The sequence below is a fragment of the Tauraco erythrolophus genome, chromosome 14 (genome assembly GCF_009769465.1).
Source record: "Tauraco erythrolophus isolate bTauEry1 chromosome 14, bTauEry1.pri, whole genome shotgun sequence".
Lineage (NCBI taxonomy): Eukaryota > Metazoa > Chordata > Aves > Musophagiformes > Musophagidae > Tauraco > Tauraco erythrolophus.
This window is the reverse complement of record NC_141478.1, coordinates 7789593-7810032: the sequence shown is the minus strand read 5'-3', so window position 1 is coordinate 7810032 and position 20440 is coordinate 7789593. Positions and strand designations below refer to the sequence as shown.

General features: G+C 44.6%; 1 protein-coding gene across 1 annotated transcript in view; it reads right to left on the bottom strand.

The window, feature by feature from the left end:
• Nucleotides 1-20440, bottom strand: part of AKAP13 (A-kinase anchoring protein 13) — a 144668-nt gene that overhangs the window by 71349 nt on the left and 52879 nt on the right. Inside the window, exon 7 of the mRNA XM_086620560.1 lies at nt 20316-20392. Within this exon, the coding sequence (XP_086476686.1) occupies nt 20316-20392 (77 nt within the window). The remainder of the gene's footprint in view (nt 1-20315; nt 20393-20440) is intronic.

The window sequence follows — 20440 nt, the reverse complement described above, 5'->3', positions numbered from 1 at the left end:
TCGGCCATTTACTTTTTTTTCTTTGCAACACAGAGCAAAAGATTTCAGCAACTCACTCTCCAGAAAATACTATTTTGCCTCATTTATTCCCATCTGAAAGGCAGAGCTTTTTTCTTTTTTTTTTTTTTTAAAAGCCAAAGTTTTTTCATCTTTCTAATGCTGGGCCAGCCAGAGCCTCTCTCCCCTCTCAATAGCTCATTCACATCAGCTGGGCCCTGCATGCTCACTGCCACATGGTTTCCTGTTTTCAAACTGCCCCCTTGCAGCCCCCTCCGCTTTCCACCCCACCCTGACCTCTCCAGGGATGAAGTCTTTCCATACTTCCCTGGCTTTAGACATTCTCTCATTCAGCGATTCAAAATGGAATGGGGGCGGTTGAGAAAAAAAAAAAAAAAAGAAAAAACAAGGACAAAAAACAAATGAAGAGGAAGGGGGGTTTCTGTGGTTTTGGGAGTTTGTAGCGAGCAGAACTTGCTGCTTTTCTGGGCAGGAAAGCTGGAAACACAGGAATTGTTAATCCCGTGTTGCAAAGCAGGAAACGCAGACATCGGAAATGGCGCTTATCAACCCAGCGTTTAATTGTGGATCTCCAAAAGCCATCCTCAGCGGTGCCGGGTGAACTGGCCCAGCTCCTGCTGCTGGGATTCACTCCGCTCCCGGAGCTTAGTTAAGGGTTTGTAGGTCCTTTCATCCAGCCCCGCAGGGTGGCCCTGGTCCCCTGGCTGCACGAGGTGCTTTGTAACCACCAGCTCAAGCTCTGGCAGAGGAGACTCAAACCCTGCAGCCTGCCGAAACAGACAAAAAGTGAGTTTTCAGCATCTGAATGCAAGAGGAGCCTTCCAAAGGAGGTCTAAACCTGTCTGCTGTGGGCAGGCACTCCAGCTCCTCTCCTTCCAGTGCTACCCAGTCTTCTGGCCAGCTGAAAACATTGCACCAGCAGCCTGCCGGTGCAATGTTTTACCAGAGTAATGCAGGAACTGACTTCCCTCCACGTCTACTTGGTAAAACACTGCAGAACGGGAGTTTACAGAAATGAAAAGAACTATTTTGGGCTCTGCTGGATATGACACCCCCGATCCGTGCAGTCAGATTACGCAAAAGCATCATTACCTCTAAACTTCGCCGACTCGGTAAGCAAGCTGAGAAGGGCCTCTCTTCCCTAAGACTACAGCATGGCTCGGTGGCACAGTGGCCAGCCACTGCTTGAAGGTCCACCTTTGAGCATCACATCATGAACATGTCCTCATGTGCTGGGGTGGGCTGGGGTCTCGTAACGGATCAGCTCCTCCCGATAAGTGACACAGGTATGCTCTTACCTACTCAACGCGAGGTATCTCCCCCCACTTCCATTAGGCTCCAGTCTCTCCCTCACAACCCAAAGCTTCATCTCCACCACACCACCAGTTGAACTGAGGAGGATCCCCTCTGCAAGGCTCTCTCACAGTTACAATCCCCAGCTTGACATCTCAGCCAATGATTTTGTTCTCCTCAACAACGAGTGGAGCTTCTGCTTTCAGTATTAGGACACACACAAAATGTGGTAGTACTTTGGGGACTTTCTGGAGCCACCAGTTTTCTCCACAAGTAATGAATCCCAGCAATCATGTGCCTGTCGAGATGAGGAATCAGAAATGGCTGTGACAGCATTCCAGCCCTTCAAACACTACCATAAAAGGCAGGGATTTCCTCAAATCTAAATTTAAAAGACAGGAACCTATAAACAAAGTGTGTGAATTCAGTTCAGGTAGAGGAATCCGCAGCAGTCGCTGTGCCTTAACGATACTGTAATGTCTCATTATGGAGCACTCATTTTTTAACTGATGCAGCAGTTAATTTTGTTTTCAGATCAACTTAATGATGGCTGCCGGTATATAAGGCCAAGATTTATCTGCACAGCGCTGTTGAAGCGCTCCAGTTAACGCACTTCACCATTGAACCGCAGAGGCCCTCTGGCAACCAGGAGGAGATGCTGAGCTGCAGGGCTCAAGCAATGCCCACCTTGCAGAGGAGACTGCCACGCAGGCATCGCTACGGACTGTGACAGCGCATCTTCCACGGAGCTGTAAGACAGGTCCAACCTGTAGCTGCATCAACACCCAGTCTTTTGTGGCTCACGTTATCTCACCCTTCCTACAGGTAAGGGGAAATGAGAAACATCTCTAGCCAAAGGAGGTGGGAGACACAGTGGGAGATGAGCAAACCTTCATATCAGGAAGTTAAAAAGAGGAGGCCAATTTTTCTGAGCTATGCACAAGCACCTTGGGATGGCCAAAAGCCACAAGCAACCCAATGCGTGCCTTCATGGGACAGGAGGGAAGAGAAACTTCAGGCGCATGGCGCAGGCAGGAGGCAAGAGCTGGTCAAGGAAGCTGCCAGGCCAGCGCCAGGCAGGGTGACTCTGGGCACAGGACATGTCCTGGGACTCGGTACACATCCATGCCCTACCTGTGAATCAAGATGATGACCTGCCTTCCTCCACAGTTACGTGTCTTGGTCTAGTAAAGGTTGCCAGCTGATCTCTTTGGACTTCTCTACACCTTCAGCCATAGAGGGAGATAATCAACACAAACAAACAAATAAACCAACAAAAAACATCCCCCTCTCTCCTTCCTCTTTTTCTTCTTCCAAATCCCTAATTTGTTCCAAGAGTTTTCCTGTGGTTATGTTCCTGACTCACAGCCAAGATCAAGAGGCCGGTGACGACTACAGACACCCAAAGTCCATCTCATCTTCGTTTCCAGACTTTACTGTTGAAGCTGGGGGAGAAACGTAATATAAACAAAGAGAAGATAATGTGCCAGACACAGTCCCCCTTGGGAGACCATCACTCTCTTCCCACATTAGGTGGGGCTTTTGCTGCATTGTTTCAGGCTCGAAATCCTGCCTTGTATACACACGGGCACGCCGAGCAGACGCAGGAGACAGACTCAGCCTGGATGAAGCAGAACAAAGGTTTCCAGTCTCCTTTTGTCCATCTATTTAAGGCAGGCAGTCCCCTGAACGCCACACGCATGTTTACACAGCATATAGTATTTATGCTCAGAAACACAATGCACCAGACAATCAGAGGATAAAGATTCAATTAAAAAAGAAAATTGTACTCCAACGTGTAAATAATTCTCTTTTTTTTTTCTGTGAGTTGCTCAAAATGGAGCGGAGACGTGAGCAGCAGCCTGGGCCACCGGCTGCTGATGCGACAGTTCTGGGCTCCTTATTGAAAACATCTGGAAGCGCCGAGCTGCTTTGTGCAGACAGGAGTTTGAAACTATCCAATCGTTTCATATCCAAACCAAAGTCCAGTGCTGCGGATTTCAAGGGAAGGAAAAGGGAGGGGGGAAGGCGTCTGCTTGCACCATATGATCTGTAACTCATCCAGATAAAACTCCTCCTCTACCCGCTAACAGACCTCTTAATGACAAGGAAATCATGGTTATTCTGAAACAGACTGCACTATTGTTATCTGTTTCAAATTACATTTGCCATATCGTTATGAAACACTGAAAATGATGCAATCTGCAGAAATACTCAGGCATATTAACTTTTTTAACTGCGGCTCTGATAGGAACTAATGGAGTAGTAGATGAAAGAAAAATATTCTCCTTGTCTTAAGCAAGTCAAAACCCACTTTGGGCACTAAACATAGGAGATAATAAATTCATCAGACAGTAAGAGAGAAGAATTACAATTTCAATCGCTCTTTTCTTAAAAAAAATCAGCTTTTTGGAATGGGTTTTTAAAATTTTATGTTTCTGGCACTTGCAAGGATAGACAAAACAAACCCCCTTTTTTCCTAAAACTAAATAAGGCAAAGGAAATCTGCACTCTAACAGTGCAGAGCCTGCAAGAGGAGCACGTCCAAGCTGGAGGGAGCACACATCCATCGTGTCTGCCGGGAGGCAGGACAGCACCCGCATGAGAGGAGATCGAGACAGATGCTTGAACGTGGATTTTGAAGACGATCAGGCAGTTGCTGAATGCTAGCAAGCACTCACACCACACACTTTGGTACAGAGCTCTGGATCTTAGATAATGGACTTCTCATTTTTGCAGGAGCACTGCAAGACTGAGAGGAGTTTCGTGACCGACCCGCTCCCGCCCTGCCTGTACATCTGCATCCCTGTGGTGGCACTGTGGTCCACGGCCACATCCCTCCGGCCACAGCACAACCCACCAGTGTCCCACCACGCAGCATCCTCTTTGTGGAGTGGCCCTAAAAGGCTGGTTGTGATTTTGGGTTCCCCTATGAGGTAGGACATGGAAAGAAGAGGAGTTAAGGAGAGGAATGAGGACAGTCTTCTGCAATCAGATGTCACAGAGATCCCATCCATGGCAGGTGCCACGCTGCTGTACGGGGGAAGGTCAGCGATGGACGCAAAAGACCTTCACAGTCCTGGTCCTAAAACACCTCGATATTCACCAGCTCAACTTAACCCTTGGAACAAACCATCCACAGCACCAACACAAGTTTTACTCTCCGGCCTGGGCAGCCTTGACTCTCTTAAAACTTCCCTATTTAAATCATTCAGATCTTCAAACAAAGGTCTGCAGAGAGACGTTTCCTCACAGAGCAATACCGTGCTTTGGGAGAACATGACTGAGCCGAATTTTATATCCAAACAAACCACCGTTCAGCTGCAGCCTGCATCGCTGAAGAACCACGAAGGAGGAATGAGGACAGCTTGGAAAGCTATCAGACATATGGACACACGGAGCGCGTGTTTTGAGAAAATACAAAAACACCTTGAGAGACCTTCAGCCGTTTCCTGACCTTCCCTTTTCTAGTATTTCTCAGAGAATCAGTGTACATTTCTCAGGAATTTCTATTGTCCACATAACCTTCAGAAAAACACTGAAGCTTTGGTCTGCCACAGAGCATGCCTGATCATCCCTCCAGAGGAAGTCAACTGCCCATCCTACCGCTCCTGAATGGCTACAGGAGAAACACATCCCACGCAAGAGATTAGCAACCCCTCAGCTGACTTTGCATCACTTTGCAACATCTAGTTCTGCCTTTACCAAAAGTAACCGCGAACCGAGATGGCTGGCTGGCTGAAGTGCTGTGGGATCTCGGACTACGCCACAGATATTTATTTAGCGTATTATGGGAGTTGACAGAAATACTTCTTGCTGTCAAACACCAGACATGTTGTTCCACCCTGTGAATTCCAGCATCCTGAAAATAGGGCGGAGAAAACACGAGTGGATAAACTGGGAGCAGTCGCCAAAACAAGCTATCGAGGAGCATCTGAGCTATGACCTACAGAAGCAAACAAGCCTCCTCCCAGAAGCAACCTGCAACGCACATCCCTTCATCCTTGCCGGCTGCTCCAGCACTCAGGCAGTTCCCGTCAGGGCATGGGGTTTAACGATCTACAGATTGGGTAAAACACAAAAATAATAGGGTCTTTCATAAAGAATAACACAATTTTCAACCAAGACATTTGGATGGGAGACACTGCTTTGGTTTGCCAGCTGGCTCGGCCCAGCCTGAAGCTGCTGCTGAAGGGGGTCTTCAGAAACGACATTCACTTCTTTGACCTTATCCAGCACTAAAGCTGGTCACAGGAGCTTAGCTTCAATTTCCCTTCATGTTTTTCAGCTGCTGGTAACAAACATGTGAATTTTATATGCACGCAGTGAGCAATAATCTTCGGTAATCATGGTGATTCAGCCCTCCTACTCGAAAGGCAGGATTACAATTTCTGGGATCTGGAAAGATAATGATATAAATAAAAGTATTCAAAATAGTGAATTGTATTTATAGGAGTTTTCAAACCATCGTAAACATTATGCAAGCCACTTGAAATTGGTTTGCACAGACGATCCACCAAATATTTGAAACCTGCTACATCCACACAATAGCCAAACAAGCAATGTCTAGTAACTCATCCTACAGAGCAGTTAAGGAGATCATCACATGTCTCAAATGCAAGAAAAAGGTGATGTTTCATTATCTATGAAGTTCACAAACACAAAATTTGAAGGATTTTTTCTTTTTTATACCATGCATAACAAAAAAGCATTTTCTGACATCACTGGGATAGCTACAGGATACAAGAAAACAACGATTTACACAAATAAAACACACGTTCCATTATTCTATAACAACAAATTCCGGAAAAAGTAAAGCCTTACAGTTCAAGGTATGAGGTTAAAAATTAGGACGCGTTTTTATGCAGTAAACCAGACTGCCCTCCATTTGCGGAGTGGAGAAAACATCGCATCGTCTTCCAAAATAATGGCATGATATCCGTTGCTGTAGGCACAGCTCAGGAACAGATAGACAACGCCTGAGCCGCTCCGGGATGCCTCACCACAATAAGAGATTGGTTCCAGGATATGCCTGGTGGATGCTTCTACCTAAAGAACTTATGTATTCAGCTAAAAACAGGGACAGGATAGCAGAATACATAGATGAATTGGCGGATAAAGCCCAACGAAAATGACGTATGGTATCGGTGAGCAAAATTAATAGACAATATAAAAATGACACATCTTGAGCTGAGGAAATTATTCAACTTTTACCATTCTTTCATGCCTCCAGTTTAAAGCACTGAAATGTAACTGAAAAACAGAGCAGGGTCATTCAAATGAATGCCAGAAAATGATTCAGCTTCCCTCCCTTTTTTTTTTTTTTTTTTGCTTCTTTCCCCTTTTAATTGAAGTCCCTAGGACTCAGCCCTTGGGAAGCCCACACGACCCAGTGTATTGTCCTGGCTGGGCACTCTGTCAAAAGGGACAAAGTTATCTCTCCTTTCATCTGGTAACTTGAAAATCTGGGAGGAGAAGTGGTGGGAAAGCAGAGACTGTACAAAGGCACCCATCATATTTCCAGGTCAATTTTTTGCTTGGCTGCTAATGAAGGCAGGGGATTGAAGACACTGTGGTGTTTGTTTTGCCTTTCCAATTTTTCTGTCTGCTTTGTGGGGAAGAAGATCTCAGACCTGACTGGTAACTGAGATGCTCTGAGCATGGCCAAGCCCCCTCTCCCCAGCAACAACAGACACTTCAGCTCACCCTCCTACCTACCCTCACATCCAACCAATGTTTTCATGCCCTCTCTACATGCATTTGGAAACTTGAAATAAAATCCAATGCAAACTTTGAGAGGAGGCATTTGGATTCCAGCTCCTGCCTGGGAGGTCTGCCGTAGGACCACATGAGTATTCATTTGCTCACTGTTTTATCCGTTTCCCTGGTAGTCCACTGTAAAGAATATTAAACAAACACATCTTTACAGCTCCAGAGCCCAGGAAAAAGTGTGGACTCTGTGGAAAAAAACTGTTTTTACCAATTGTTACCCCACTTTTATCTCTCTGGTCTAAAGATGTCTGTGCAAGGGTAAGGATTCATCAAGTCCACAAAACCATCTTTACGCACCGCTGTAGCAGTACATGCTAAAATGTTCTCCTCCTTAGCCCAATTTTACAAATTCCTAAAGGAATTTCAGGACATAAAACATGTGCAATTAACAGCCAGATGTGTGGAAGCATCATTAGCAAGGAATTTTCTCAACTGTTGATGTTGCTCTACAAAAATAATACAATATTTAATTTTAACATTGTAAACTAAGATGCTACAACTCCTCTACCAGCTTTTCAAACAACCCTTTGCAGCAACATTTGCTGATGCAGGGATAATTCCTAACTGGAATAACGGGTCCAAACCCTGCTCCTATTCCTCACTTGAAGGTAGGGAATGTCTCTGCAAGCACTGGGAATGTCAGGCAAATACAAGTGTTTTAGGAAAACTCTAGTTGCTGAGTTTGTGTGTCCCCCTCTCTCATATCCCACCTGCCACAGCTACTGCACTTCCACGCATTTAACAACTTTAATCAATAAATAAATGAACAAATTTAAGACAATGGACAACGATAACTGGGGCCAAAAATGTCAAAACCCAGCACTTATTATATGTGGGAGTCTTGCAATTTCCCTGAGTTATCCTACTGATTCAGGCTATCCTGGGAGCTGCAAAGGTCACCACGCTGCAGATAAGGAAAATGGAGCATCTGATATTTCTTGCCAGTGACTACAAGGAAAGGGTTGGTTTTGTTTTCTTAGGAAGAAAGGGGAAAATGTTCTGGAGCTCTCTCTCGAGGCTAATATCCAAAACATTTACAAGACTCAGAAGCAAGAAAGCTTGCAGATAATCAGCAGAACTGATGCCAGTTCAATCAAAGCAAACCAGTAACAGTAACTGGGAGGAGTACAGATTACGCAGCATCATTCTGTACAGGAAAAAAGATCCTTTTTGTTATGCAACGGTTAAATAATTTAACGAGAAACCCCTTCTATCCCAAGTTAGAATTGCTGACTCCTCAGCTAGTTGTTTTGGCTATTATGTAGCATTAATCTCTGTTTCTGAAGTTAGGCTTTCGGACGAAAAAAGGCAACTTCAAAACATGCAAAAATTAATGAAACCCATATGTGGGATACTGTCATTATTCCATGTTTATAAGAGGATCAAGTTTTGTTAAATGGGCTTATTTAATGCAGACGCATAAGAAAAAATACCCAGCGAAAGATCTGAAAGCTATTGAAAGCAAAATATTGTCTTTGTTAACCCAAGCAGACAGTAACAAGCAAAAAGACACAATTTAAACTAAAAGCCACTATATATTTTGGTGCAACTTTGTTTACAGCTTCACTGACAGCTTATAAAGTTCTCCTAAGTCGAGAAATCTCTCCTAGATATATTTTACCCCTTTGACCCTTTTCACCTCCTGTACTGTATTTACGCTGGGACAACCCAAAAATCAATGGCTTATGGAAACATCTGTTGGTACAGGCACACGATTTCAACGTTTTTCAACAGCTGTTGTTATTTTATGCCTTTTTTGGCTAGGTCAATTGGTAAGACTGGAAGAAAATATTAGTTGGGCTCCTTTCCTGACTTGGGTCTCTCTTCAGCGGCTGCATTTAGTGCCTCGTTCCCTCCCCTGCCCTGGGACTTTAGGGAAAAAAAGTAAGTCTGAATGTCCCCCAAGTCTGGTCTTGCTCACCAGCCTCAGACAAGAAAAAAGGGGAATACAGCTCCCAAATGGGCACCTACATTATCCCACTTATTCACCTAAATACTGGCTTAAAATATGCCCTGCTGCAGCTACTTTCTGCCCTGCACACAGGAGCTAAACCACTCAGCGCAGAACGGTCCGCTACCCACCTTCCCATTTCCTACAGCACTCCACAATAAATCCCAGGTTTGCCTTGCCTCCCCTCCTGCTACTTCACTGCCGGGACCCAGACCTCTGCCGACAACCTCCGTAAAAGATAACACACAATATATTTTAAGAGCTGACCTGCCAGAAGGTATTCGATGCGCCAGACAGCACTTACTAGACAGGGAACACGCACTGCTCACAGTAAGACACGCATAAAAACAGAACGTACTTTTCTGGGGAGACTAATGCTTACCTTAAAAAAAAAAAAATTCAACCAAAATATCCTATTTTTAAGCATTTAATGCAGCTCTACTGGAAACAATATGTTTCTATGTAAATTCTGTTTTCTTGAAAGAGAAGAAAACAACTTATAAAACTTTTAAAGTGGTTAAAAATCATTTTTCAGTGAACATTCAAACTGTCGAGAGCCAGAAAAAGGCAAGAATCCGAGCACAGATTTCACCCCCCCCCTTGCTCTTTTTAACAGAGAGGACTTGTTTAGTCTTACCTTCAAAACTTCTTATTTTCCTGCCATGCACTCCTAGTGTCACCATTGGTACTGACTGAACTGTGCCAACTCTTGCCCAAAAGGACAGTGGCAAGAAAAGCCAGTTTAAACAGAAACCGCTTATCTAAAGGAGGGAGAGCCCCAGGTTCTGCAAGCAGAGGAGATATTTCAGCATTAAAGAATTCTAGGAGCTACTCCAAGACACAAATTTTTGTTGTCTGGTGCACTGTAAGGATTTTAAGCCCAGAAAGAAGTTATTTATTTAGTCTATATACTTAGATTTATAACAAAGGCAGAGGATTTGTGTACGCTCTTCTGGGTGCCTTTTGCATCGTTTACAACATACGAAGTAAACCTCAGCTTCCCCAGAAACAGAAAACAAGTAATAAACAAGCCTTGACAAGCAAATCCAACCCTGTCCCCCAAATATCCAGCTATGAACAAAAAAGCCTTTAGAGTTTTCTCTCCACGTCTCCCCAAAACTCAATTAAAACCAGAATTTGCAAAATGCCCGAAACCCATTTCAGCCCATGGAGCAGGGAGCAAAGGACTCACTCTCCATCCTTCTTTCAACACTGTGGGACCCCAATCTTTACAGTCAACACCTCCCTGCGGGCATCTGCAGGTGGTGATATCAGCAAATGGGGTAAGCAATCCTCCTTCTCTTTTAAAAGGCTCAAAAAGGTACATTACGGCTCTTTTTCACCCTTCACATGCAGGCATTTAAAGCTAAGACTTGTTCATCTCCTCCTGGGCAAGTGGGTAAGTATGTATTTCCTCACTTTGTTATGGTCAGTGAGTTAAAAATGAAAGTGGAACAAAACACCAAGAAACACTTCTTTAATCTCAGCAGACTTTAACAGTCCACCCCCATCCACGCCTTTGGTAAGAATCAACGCGATTTCCAGTGTGATATTCTGGAGGGGCAGAAGAGATTCTTCTACATTCCCAAGCACAAGATCTCGGATTGAAACCAATGTTTCAGAGAACTGCACCTCCAGCCTTTTAAAATGCGTATTTTGGAAATAATATCCCTCCCAACCACTTTTAGGCATTTAATGTGTCCAGCTGTGTTAAGAAACCAAGCAAAAGTTCAGTGTCAAGTAAGTCAGGATTATGATCTTCTTGTGATTTATGGAGGTAAGTACAGTCTCAGACAGAAGAAAAACAACTCACTTGATGCTAAGCAGAGTCAGAACCAGGGCTCAGACTAACGAGCCAGCGAGGGCGAGGCTTCACGTTCCTGCCTCTTATCTCACCAGCTGGAAAGACAACCTATAAGAAGGGAGAACCCAGCCAGCTGGTAAAAGACAGGCAGACCCAGCGCCACGGTACTTGCGAACACAGTATTGGTGTTTGCAGTAGAGAAGATGGAAATGCTCCAGGATAGGGAGGCACGTGGTATTTGATAAAGGTGCTGTACTTCCCACAGGTAAGAACATGCCTCCAAGTAACTAAGTGCATAAATAACGTGAAACGACTATTACTGTGGCTGTAATGGTATCAAGGTACAGAGCAAGGCAAAGCCTTTAGGGAGAAGTAGCACCTAACTGGGATGAGAAAATCACAAACCAAACACTGGTCCTTCTGCAGATCTGTAAGGAGAGCAACGTAACTCAGGTTAAACACAGGCTAGCAACAATTCCTCTGACTCGAACTGCACAAACAGAAGAGAAATCAAATGAGATAACCCAGAAACATTGGCTCTATCTTTCAGAGTAGCCTCTTGGGCACAGCTACCGCCTTCGTTTTCGCTGAGCACATTGCTGGCACCAGGACGATAAACACACTGTGCAAGAAGAGAGGGAGCAGCTAAGTTCACCACTGCTTAAGAGGAAATCAGGAAGTTAAGTATGTCACATACGTGCTTATATAGGTAAATATTTAATGCATAAGTGAAGCAGAAAGAGAAGGTGAAAGGAGAAGAACCTTGTTAGCTGCATGAGACTAAGTGCAAAAGAAAGCCCGGTCTAGATTCTGTTCCCATCTGCTAATTGCTATACAGCTGATCAAGTATATTTTATTAAACCGTTGCAAAACTCTGTCACATTCTTGCTACAGCCTCCACGTTGGGGCTATTCCAAAGCAGGAGTCCAAAACGCAGACCACAGGAGTGAAAACAACAAACTGGCGATGGAAGGAGGTAAGCAGCAGTGAGAAGAAACTCTCTTCTTATCCCTTACGTCTACCTGCTCTGGGGTGCCCACAATAAAGTCACTACTGTCCATGCTTTTTACAGGATCTGCATTTGGAGACATCACTTCATCGGTGTGACCCGTAACCTCTAAGAAAAGTGCTCTCGTGAAATGCAAAAGCTCCTTTTCCTTGAAAGTTCTGATGCATTTGCTACGGTGACAGCAAGGACAGCTATGGCTGACCTTGGCCAAACACAACACCAATTCATTGCTCTACCCCTGGGGTGTTAAATTCTGACTTGCAGCTGCCTCTGCGCAGCCAAACCCAATCCCTCACACACCAGTCAAGTGCTTTTACTTTAGATATCATATGCTTGGATAGCAAATCACTCAGTCTTCCTGTATAGTCTAAGATATGTTAATAATTTGCTGCAACACTAGCCATCTATTCTTGTGTCACAGTCCCAAGCTGAGTCATCTGCACAGGGTAGACCAGGCAGCAGGAAAGAAGTCCCTGACAAAGCCACAGAGCAGCAAATCCGTTCAGTGTGAGCAAGGATGCTGCACGGAAAGGCAAACATTTAGTTATCATCCAGGCTTTTATCTCATCTGATGTTTTAACAGCAGTTTGATCCCAGAAACATTCTGCAACACAGCTGAGTCACTCTGGGCCACACCAGGATGTGTACATGACACTGAGCAGAGACAGCAGAGATGCTGGAGGGAAAAAAAAAAAATTATAATCCCAGATTTCCACCTTTGTTTGAAAATGACATAATAAGGGAAGATGGACCACCTAAAAAGGGTATGGAGGAGGAAAAGGCTAAAAACGATAACAGCAAGAGGAATCTGTGTGACCACTGCGAGGCTAAATGCATTTTGATTCCCTGTTTACGTGGAAAGAGTTTTAACAGTACTGGGTAAATCGCCAAATACGTTTTCATAACGATTCACACCGCATGAATGGAAACACTTAAGAGAAGCATTCTTTCTAATCTGCACTCTAGCTTTACAGACCACTCGCCCTCCTTTGTCTTTCACTTTTTTTTTTATTATTCACATCATCCTTTTCATCCTTTGCTGGAGGCTTAAGAAATGCCATGCCTGGACACTGCCTGAAGCCAGTAATTCTCCATCGGTGGCCAAGAGTTCTGCTCATCTCTCAGACTGTTGTCCCTATCTGAGGTTTCACTTTCCAACATGGATCTTTAAGACAGGAGGTATCATGCAAACATCGAGTCCATACGAACCTCCAGTGTAACACAGGCCAGGCAACGGAGCCCTGCTGCAGTTCTAGCATTGGTTTCACAGTTTATTTAGAGCTGCAGCGTACCACTCATAGGACATCCTGTCCCAATGGAAACACTGGAGGCAATGGAGAGCTCACCCCTTCCTACAGTAAGCTACTCAAAGACTTAACTGTTTTGACCCCTTAAAGTTTTCACTGTCATTCCTACAGTCTCAACTTGTTGAGCTTCACTTCCCAACATCGCATTCATTGGCTCTTCCATCACAGTAAAAAGTTGGAAGGAAGCAGTTCCCCATGCATACCATTATAGTCCAAAGCTCCCAGCATTGCAGATGCTGCTCTGAACCCAGCATGAAAGCTTTGCCTAGGTCTCATCTCACTTTTGAACCTTGGCCGTTCACAGCATGATCTCCCAAACGCTGCAGCGGAGGAGGAACCACAGTGCCCGCCAGCGGCTGCTGCTGCTGAAGCCATCACCCAGTGGTGCCCAAGGGCTTTCTCCTTCCACGTGTCACTTCTCGCTGCAGTTCGCTTTCCAGGAGACTTTATGGATTTGGTACAAACTGTCCCAGAAAGCTCTCCCAAATCCTGGAGAACTATACTTAAAAAAACCTGCCACATAGGATAGCCATTAGTGTAGGAAGGCAAGAGAACTGATGCACCAGTCCATGACTCCTCACAAAACCCCAGAACAAACATCTAGTAATATAATTAAAAACCTATTTCTCATATTAATGAAGTTTTCCTCTAAAGGTGGCGTAACTACCAATAAACTGCAAAAAAAGTAAGTCTACAGAGAAACATATATGTCAGCTTCTCTACACTGTAGGGTGCCAATTTCAGCTTCCAAGATATCAGAATGGAGCTAGGTAGGTAGGTTCCTTCAGAAGGATAAAAACCCAGCGACGTGATACACCGAAGCACCCGTCTGTCATAATAACACAGTCTCCATCGAAAAGTCCACATTTGGTCTCCTATGTTATCATCTTAATTTCCTCTATATTTAGACCGGAATTCAGTGTGCAGTAACCATGTCTACCATACAACAGTTACACCACAAAACTTTAAGAGATTTCAAACACAAATAAAAGAATCCATACGATACAGGAGACTGAACCATTCAAAAACAGCACAGTATTTTCTTTCTCAAGGTACAATATTCAAGCCAGCATTCCTTTGCCACAGTAACAGTCTTATACATCCATTATTTTATGGACCCATACTTTCATGACTGCATGAAAAAATGAATGTATCTAATCACTGGAAGAGAACTCCAGAATCAGGATTTTTTCTACCCTGGAAATTCTTTAGCCCTGTGTTTTAAAAACTTGTGAAATCATAGAGTCCTGATCCTAAAAAAGGGCCTCAAAAAGCTGCTTTAATACACGGACGTTAAATAATTCGTACAGCGAATCCCTTTGCCTGAAGCAGGCCAAAAGCTCTGCAGAAGATTCGTAGTTATGAGAGTTGTCTTTAATCTGCATCCGTCTCGAGGCTGTGGCAGAAATATATACACAGCTCTGCCCTCGAGGCAACAGGTAAACAGAATTGCAGGTAACTCTTGATGCTTTTGGAATCATAGATTGAATGAGTGTGAAAAAGCTGAGGGACAAATTTCCTTTACAGCTGATACTGAGAGGATGGCAGAGCCAGATGTTTTATTAGAGGAAATTAGGAAATGATGAAAAACCAGAGTATCAGGGCTACACGCAGCAATCTCTGCCTCCAGAAAACGTTGCCTGTAGTGGCTGCAGGGGAGGAGAAGGAACTCACCACCTCTAGAGACCAGCGAGGGCCAGCACAAGCCCCGTGGCTGCCGCGAGCCGTGGGCGCCTTCATCTGCCCCGTCCCACCACGGGCTCGCGCCGAGCCAAACCTGGGAGCAGCATCTTTGGGCGGAGTCAGGGATTTGGCTCGGCGTCCGCGTTCCTGCTTCTCTCGCTAACATCCGTGAATCCTGTGACTGAGCTTGGAAACGACTGTCTCGAGCTGAGGATTAGCAGCGGTGGGGAGAAAAAGGCATCGGAACTGCAGCTCCCAGAGAAATTAAGCGCAGGACGAAAAAACCCGACACAACAGTTGTATAAACACCTTCCTGCTACTGATTTCAAAGTAAGAGTAACAGTAACGGCCAAACAACAATCCCAGCCTGGTTCCAAGTTCTTGTCCTTTTCTTTCTGCTTTTACTCTAACTCTGCGCAGCACGTACCGCGGGCTCCGGCTTCCACAGCGCTGCGCGGAACAGACGGCGAATCCCCAGGCCGGCTGCTCTGCACAGCGACGAATTTACTCGGGGGTTTGACCGTCTGACACAATTTCCTCCCAGACCTCTCGAGCCTCCGCTTCGAGCGGCCGGGGCAGACACAGGATGCTGGTGGGTGTGAGAAAGGACCTGAGGGATGACTACCCAAAGCCTTGACCCGATGGGTATGTGCGTGTCACTCTCCAGGCTTAGGGCAGGCTTCTTTTTGGCTGGGTTTTTCCATGTTTACTGTAGCTACAGGACAACGTTTGCAAATAGAGTGTGACACAAGGGATTTTAAAAAGGCAGGGCGAGGACGCAGCCTATTGTTAAGGCTCCACTTTCCAGCATCGGACCCCGCTCTGATTTGTTTCTAACACTTCAGCCACTCGCCGTGCCATTGGGAAGCTTCCCACGCTGATCTGCAGGCCCTTTGGAAAATAGGGATCTACAATTGCCGTCCCACAGTATGAACACGTGGAGCAAACGGACTTCAGCACGCACAGGAAACCTGAATTTTGGCATGTCCTCAGGGTGAGCAGTCAGTTAAAGAAGTTATTTCCTAAGAAAATAAATTGGAGCCTGGAGAACTATAATGACCCCCCTGCCCTGGGTCACCAGTGAGGTCCAGCACCTTTGAGCTGTGAAGCATCTCTCTACTACTCGACTTGATCAACCACCAGCATCAGCATCAGGCTCTCCTCCTAGGGACCAGCCACCAGAGGCGGGGTCATAGTTTTCTCCATTTATCTGCTGACTCCAGGGAAGAGAAACATGGAAGACTACAGCTAGGGGGGGAGGAAAAACCTCTGGATCCTTCACACCCACTGACCATCCCAATGCCATGTGGGTCTCTCCTCTCTCCCACAAGCCATTTTCCACCCAGTCCAGCCCATTCCCTCTTCTCACCTCCATCTCCTACAGTCCTGCCATCCCTGTCCCCTTTCTCTGCACAACTCGCCAGACTGACCAAGCTGCTCCCTTCTCTTCTCCCTGTTCACAAACCCAGGGGTCTACAAACCAAAAGCAACAGGCAACAACAGACCTGGGGCTGTGTCCTGACACAGCATCATCTATCTTATCTGTAATGACTCCCAGGGAAGGAGGTTTCCTAGTCTCCCTAGGTGGTCTTGCAACAGTTTCATGATGATAACAGGATGTTTTCCCAACATACAGCCTAAATCACCCTGGCAAATTAGCAGATCAGTAAATTAAGCTGCTATGGAAATCTGGGACTTTAATAACCACTATTACATGTTGGCAGACTGCTAGATTGCACAATAGTTTTCTTTTTGTTGCACTGAATAAGTTTAATTCTTTCAACCTCTTCTCACGTTTCTTAATCTCTTCTCCTTGTTTCCTTCTGGCAACTTTCCGGTACGCCTGTGTCCTCCTCAGAGCAGGACACCCAAAACCAGATTCAGTGACACTGGCGACACCTCCACAGTGCCACGCACGAGTAAGTCACCTCTCGCACCTTATGGAGGACACTCCTTCAACATAACCCAAAACAAGATTTGTCTCTTTTGCAATAGCCTCTCACTGATGATTCATTTAATGTCCACTAAAAATCCTCAGTCTTTCTCTATCCATCTCCTTCCAGCTCAGTAATCCCGACTTAGTAAACGTGTATTCTCATGTCTTCCTTGCAAATGAAGCACTGTGTGTCTGCCTTTATCTCTTATCTGGACACACTCTCCAATTTCTTAAGGTCACTCTGAACCCTGACCCTGTTCTCCCAAGTGCCTGCAACCCCTCCCAACTTGATGTCATCTGAGAGTGTTATAAACATACTTCCACCTTCCAACCATGACTAAAAATATTGCAATTTTTCCCCCAGAACGTGACCTTGCTGATATATCACACTTTACTGCAGCACTGGGATCAGTGGAGAGATGAAAGCACAAATCTTTTTCAAGCTTCATTCTCTGTGAAGATATTTAGAAATACCTGTTTATCTGATAGGCTGCAACTTCTGAAAACACAGACATTAATTTAGAAACTAATTCATGTGGTAAAGGTAGGATACATCAAATTCAATAGGAACTAACTAATGAAATTAATAAACACAATGAGAAGGGTATTTCGCAGTGAACTCTGTTTCTGGGGTCAGCCAGCTACAATTTGTCAGTCACAGGCTTAGACAACCGAAGCCTTCAGATGAACCCGGCAGTGCAACCTTATCCATTCTGCCACAGAAGACAAAGATTGGGCAAATAATGAATCATAACTGATTTCTGGGATCAACACAAGAACAGAAGTAGATCAGGGTACAGGTCATTTCGAAGTGTCGCTTTACTTTCATATTGCTGGAGCCACCAGGCTCCATTTCTAAATTATTTTAATATCACAGCATGTAGAAGCCAAACCAGGTTTCTCATTCGAGTTAAGAATCTGAAGTTGTTCAACTTTAAAAATGCTAAAGTCTGATCTTAATAGATCACATCAAGTCATGGCCCAGCTCTACTCACGATCCCCAAACCAAGCAGCAAGATAAGGATGAGGGGAGTCTCCAACAGGATGAGCACCCACCACTCGACATGAAAGGAGCCTGGGAAATTCTGGTTACAGAATTTCTATAGCTGAACAAATAGAACCTCTGAAAAAAACATTCTGGAGATTTAAGAAACAGACACTTTAAAACCCCATTTTAATTGGAAAAACCATTTTTCCATTATTTTCTTTTCAGTGCTTACAACCCTACAAACCATTATTTTCCTAAACATTTTTCAGCTGCAGCTTTTCCATGACACGCACAAGAGCCTCTCTCAGGCAGAGTCTTCGGAAACAACTACAGGGAAAGGATGTGTAACCTTCTACCTGTAATACTGGAGCACACTTCTTAGCATCACGAATACTGACAAATCTCTGCCTTCAGAAACTAACTCCTGAGAAGGAATTTTCCCCCTTCTCCTTCCAATGTGCTCAAGCTTACTGTTATTCAGCCTAATTCCACTATACAAGAAGCTGCACTTTTCAGGCTCCAAAATATTTTTTTCTTTAGCAGTCTGTGCATATAAACAGCTTTCTACACTGCATATGTATAACTAACATCTTGCAAAATTCTCACCCATAAAACAGGAGTTAACGCAGTTCTTAAGGTCCAAAGCTGCTGACAGCACCGCTGAGACTGCTAAATACCTGCAGCTCCTGACCAGGTGCAAGCAACAACATTTCTATTTGCAACAAGTTAAGAAAACTGCTTTTGCTAACCACAAAATGGCTCTGTAATGAGAGGGCAATAAGCACCTGAAAGATTTCTGGCTACAAAAAAAAAGCCTGCACTAAATAAAGCAGAGACAGGAGGAGGCAGGAGACGCACACTTCGCAATGGCTTTCACTGGCCAGCTCCCTGCCCAACCTACACGTGTGAATTAAGCTCTATTTATAAATCTTCCACTGATTTTTTTTTTTTTTTTCAAAATGACCTTAATATAGTGCAGTTGTTATTTTGTTTCTGTTGAACTTAGCAACAGGAAACTCTGTCAGTCCTGCAGCAAACTTTCCATTCTCCTGGCACTCCCATTCCTGCACCAGAAAAGCCAGATTTCTAAAGAGGTGTTTGATGGGATGGGAGGGAGAGGAAGAAGAGAAGAAAGCGCACACACAAAAAATAAAAACGCCTGCAAAACATGCAAAATGGAAGCCGAATTCATTATGTTTCTTTTCTTTTCTCCCTGTTTGAAAGGAAAAGGCAGTGCCCTAATTTGCATTTTCTAAAGATATCTTACTTTACTACAAAATACCTAAGTATTAGTCATGAAAATTATCTTTCAAAAAGGGTCAGTAAAAAAAAAACAGCAGCATCTTTACACTCACCTATTCCAGTAACGAAAGACTTAGTCATCAGGCAGCACAAATTTTAGCTTGGAAAGTTATTTGCTCTAGTCCCTAGGTAACTCACTGAGCAAACAACTACAGAAATTAAGCCTTAACTTGTTAAAAACATAATAAACCTGATTTCATTACAAGCTTTGCCAAGACTGATCTGCTGCCTAAAGAGCTTTACCATGGGATGAGAGAAGTTTTCTGGTGCTCCACCCTGCAATGTTAACTCACCCCTGCAAGATTTTCTCTTTTAACAGCTTCATAATGGTACGCTAACACACAAACACAGCTGCTCAGAGGCAACGTGCACCAACACAGGCTGCCAGCGATTTGCCATTTACAAAACACCTTCCTTTTCAGGAAAAAGAAACAATATATAAAATATAGAAGCAAATGCAAATCCAGCTAGGAAAGTTAAGACCAAAAAATCCAGCTCCTGATAAAGCAGAATATGTATTATGGGTGCTTTAAACCAAAATTACGTTCCTGTCAAGCCCAATATTCAATTTTTTTAAAAATCATAGAAAGTTCTTAAATGTGGCAAAACACAAGCACTAGAAAACGGTATCACCTGATTGCTGATCCCTGGCATGACCTTTTTATATTGTTTCACCAACACGAGGAATACAGGGTTTTCCCCACATTTGATCCCCGCACATCTTCCCATTATTAATTCTTCTTCCAGCAAAGGCACTAATGCTCTCAGCCAGCGATGTTTTTACACACCAACACCAACCGCAGCCACGGTCTCCTCTGCCAAAAAATCCCTGGAGAGGCAAAGCCTGAGAGGGGATGGAGCAACTCACCAGGACCACACGCGAGGGGACCTGGAAGGCACTGCCGGCCCCCACGCAGCATCGCCAACCCCAAGTGCATCACGGGGCATCGCTTTTATCAAATTACACACACATCCGGGTGCAAGTCTGCCTCACGAGGAACCTGCTGGGTCAACCTCTATGTCACCGACTGAGACAACATAAACGTGGCTTAATCCAGTGGCTGAAAAACTCACGGTCTAAAAAATCTCATGCTATTTTTAAAAGACTAAACCAGTAGGGCTGACGGATGCTGCTCAGCTTCGCGAAGGCGACAGAAAGGAAACCAGCAGGTTTGGTGGCCGGCCGCAGCAGCGCTGGCGTTTCTTTAAAAAGCACAAAAAGTCAAGGTGACAACGCGTAAGTGGCACTCACCGCTTCCTCGCGGGCCGTGCTCTCGTCACCATCTTTCAGAAAATCCACCTCGTCTTCAGTTTTCATTTCCAGCTTCCCTGTGAAAACAGAAGGTTCACGCAGGCAATTTAAAAACAAACTTCTTT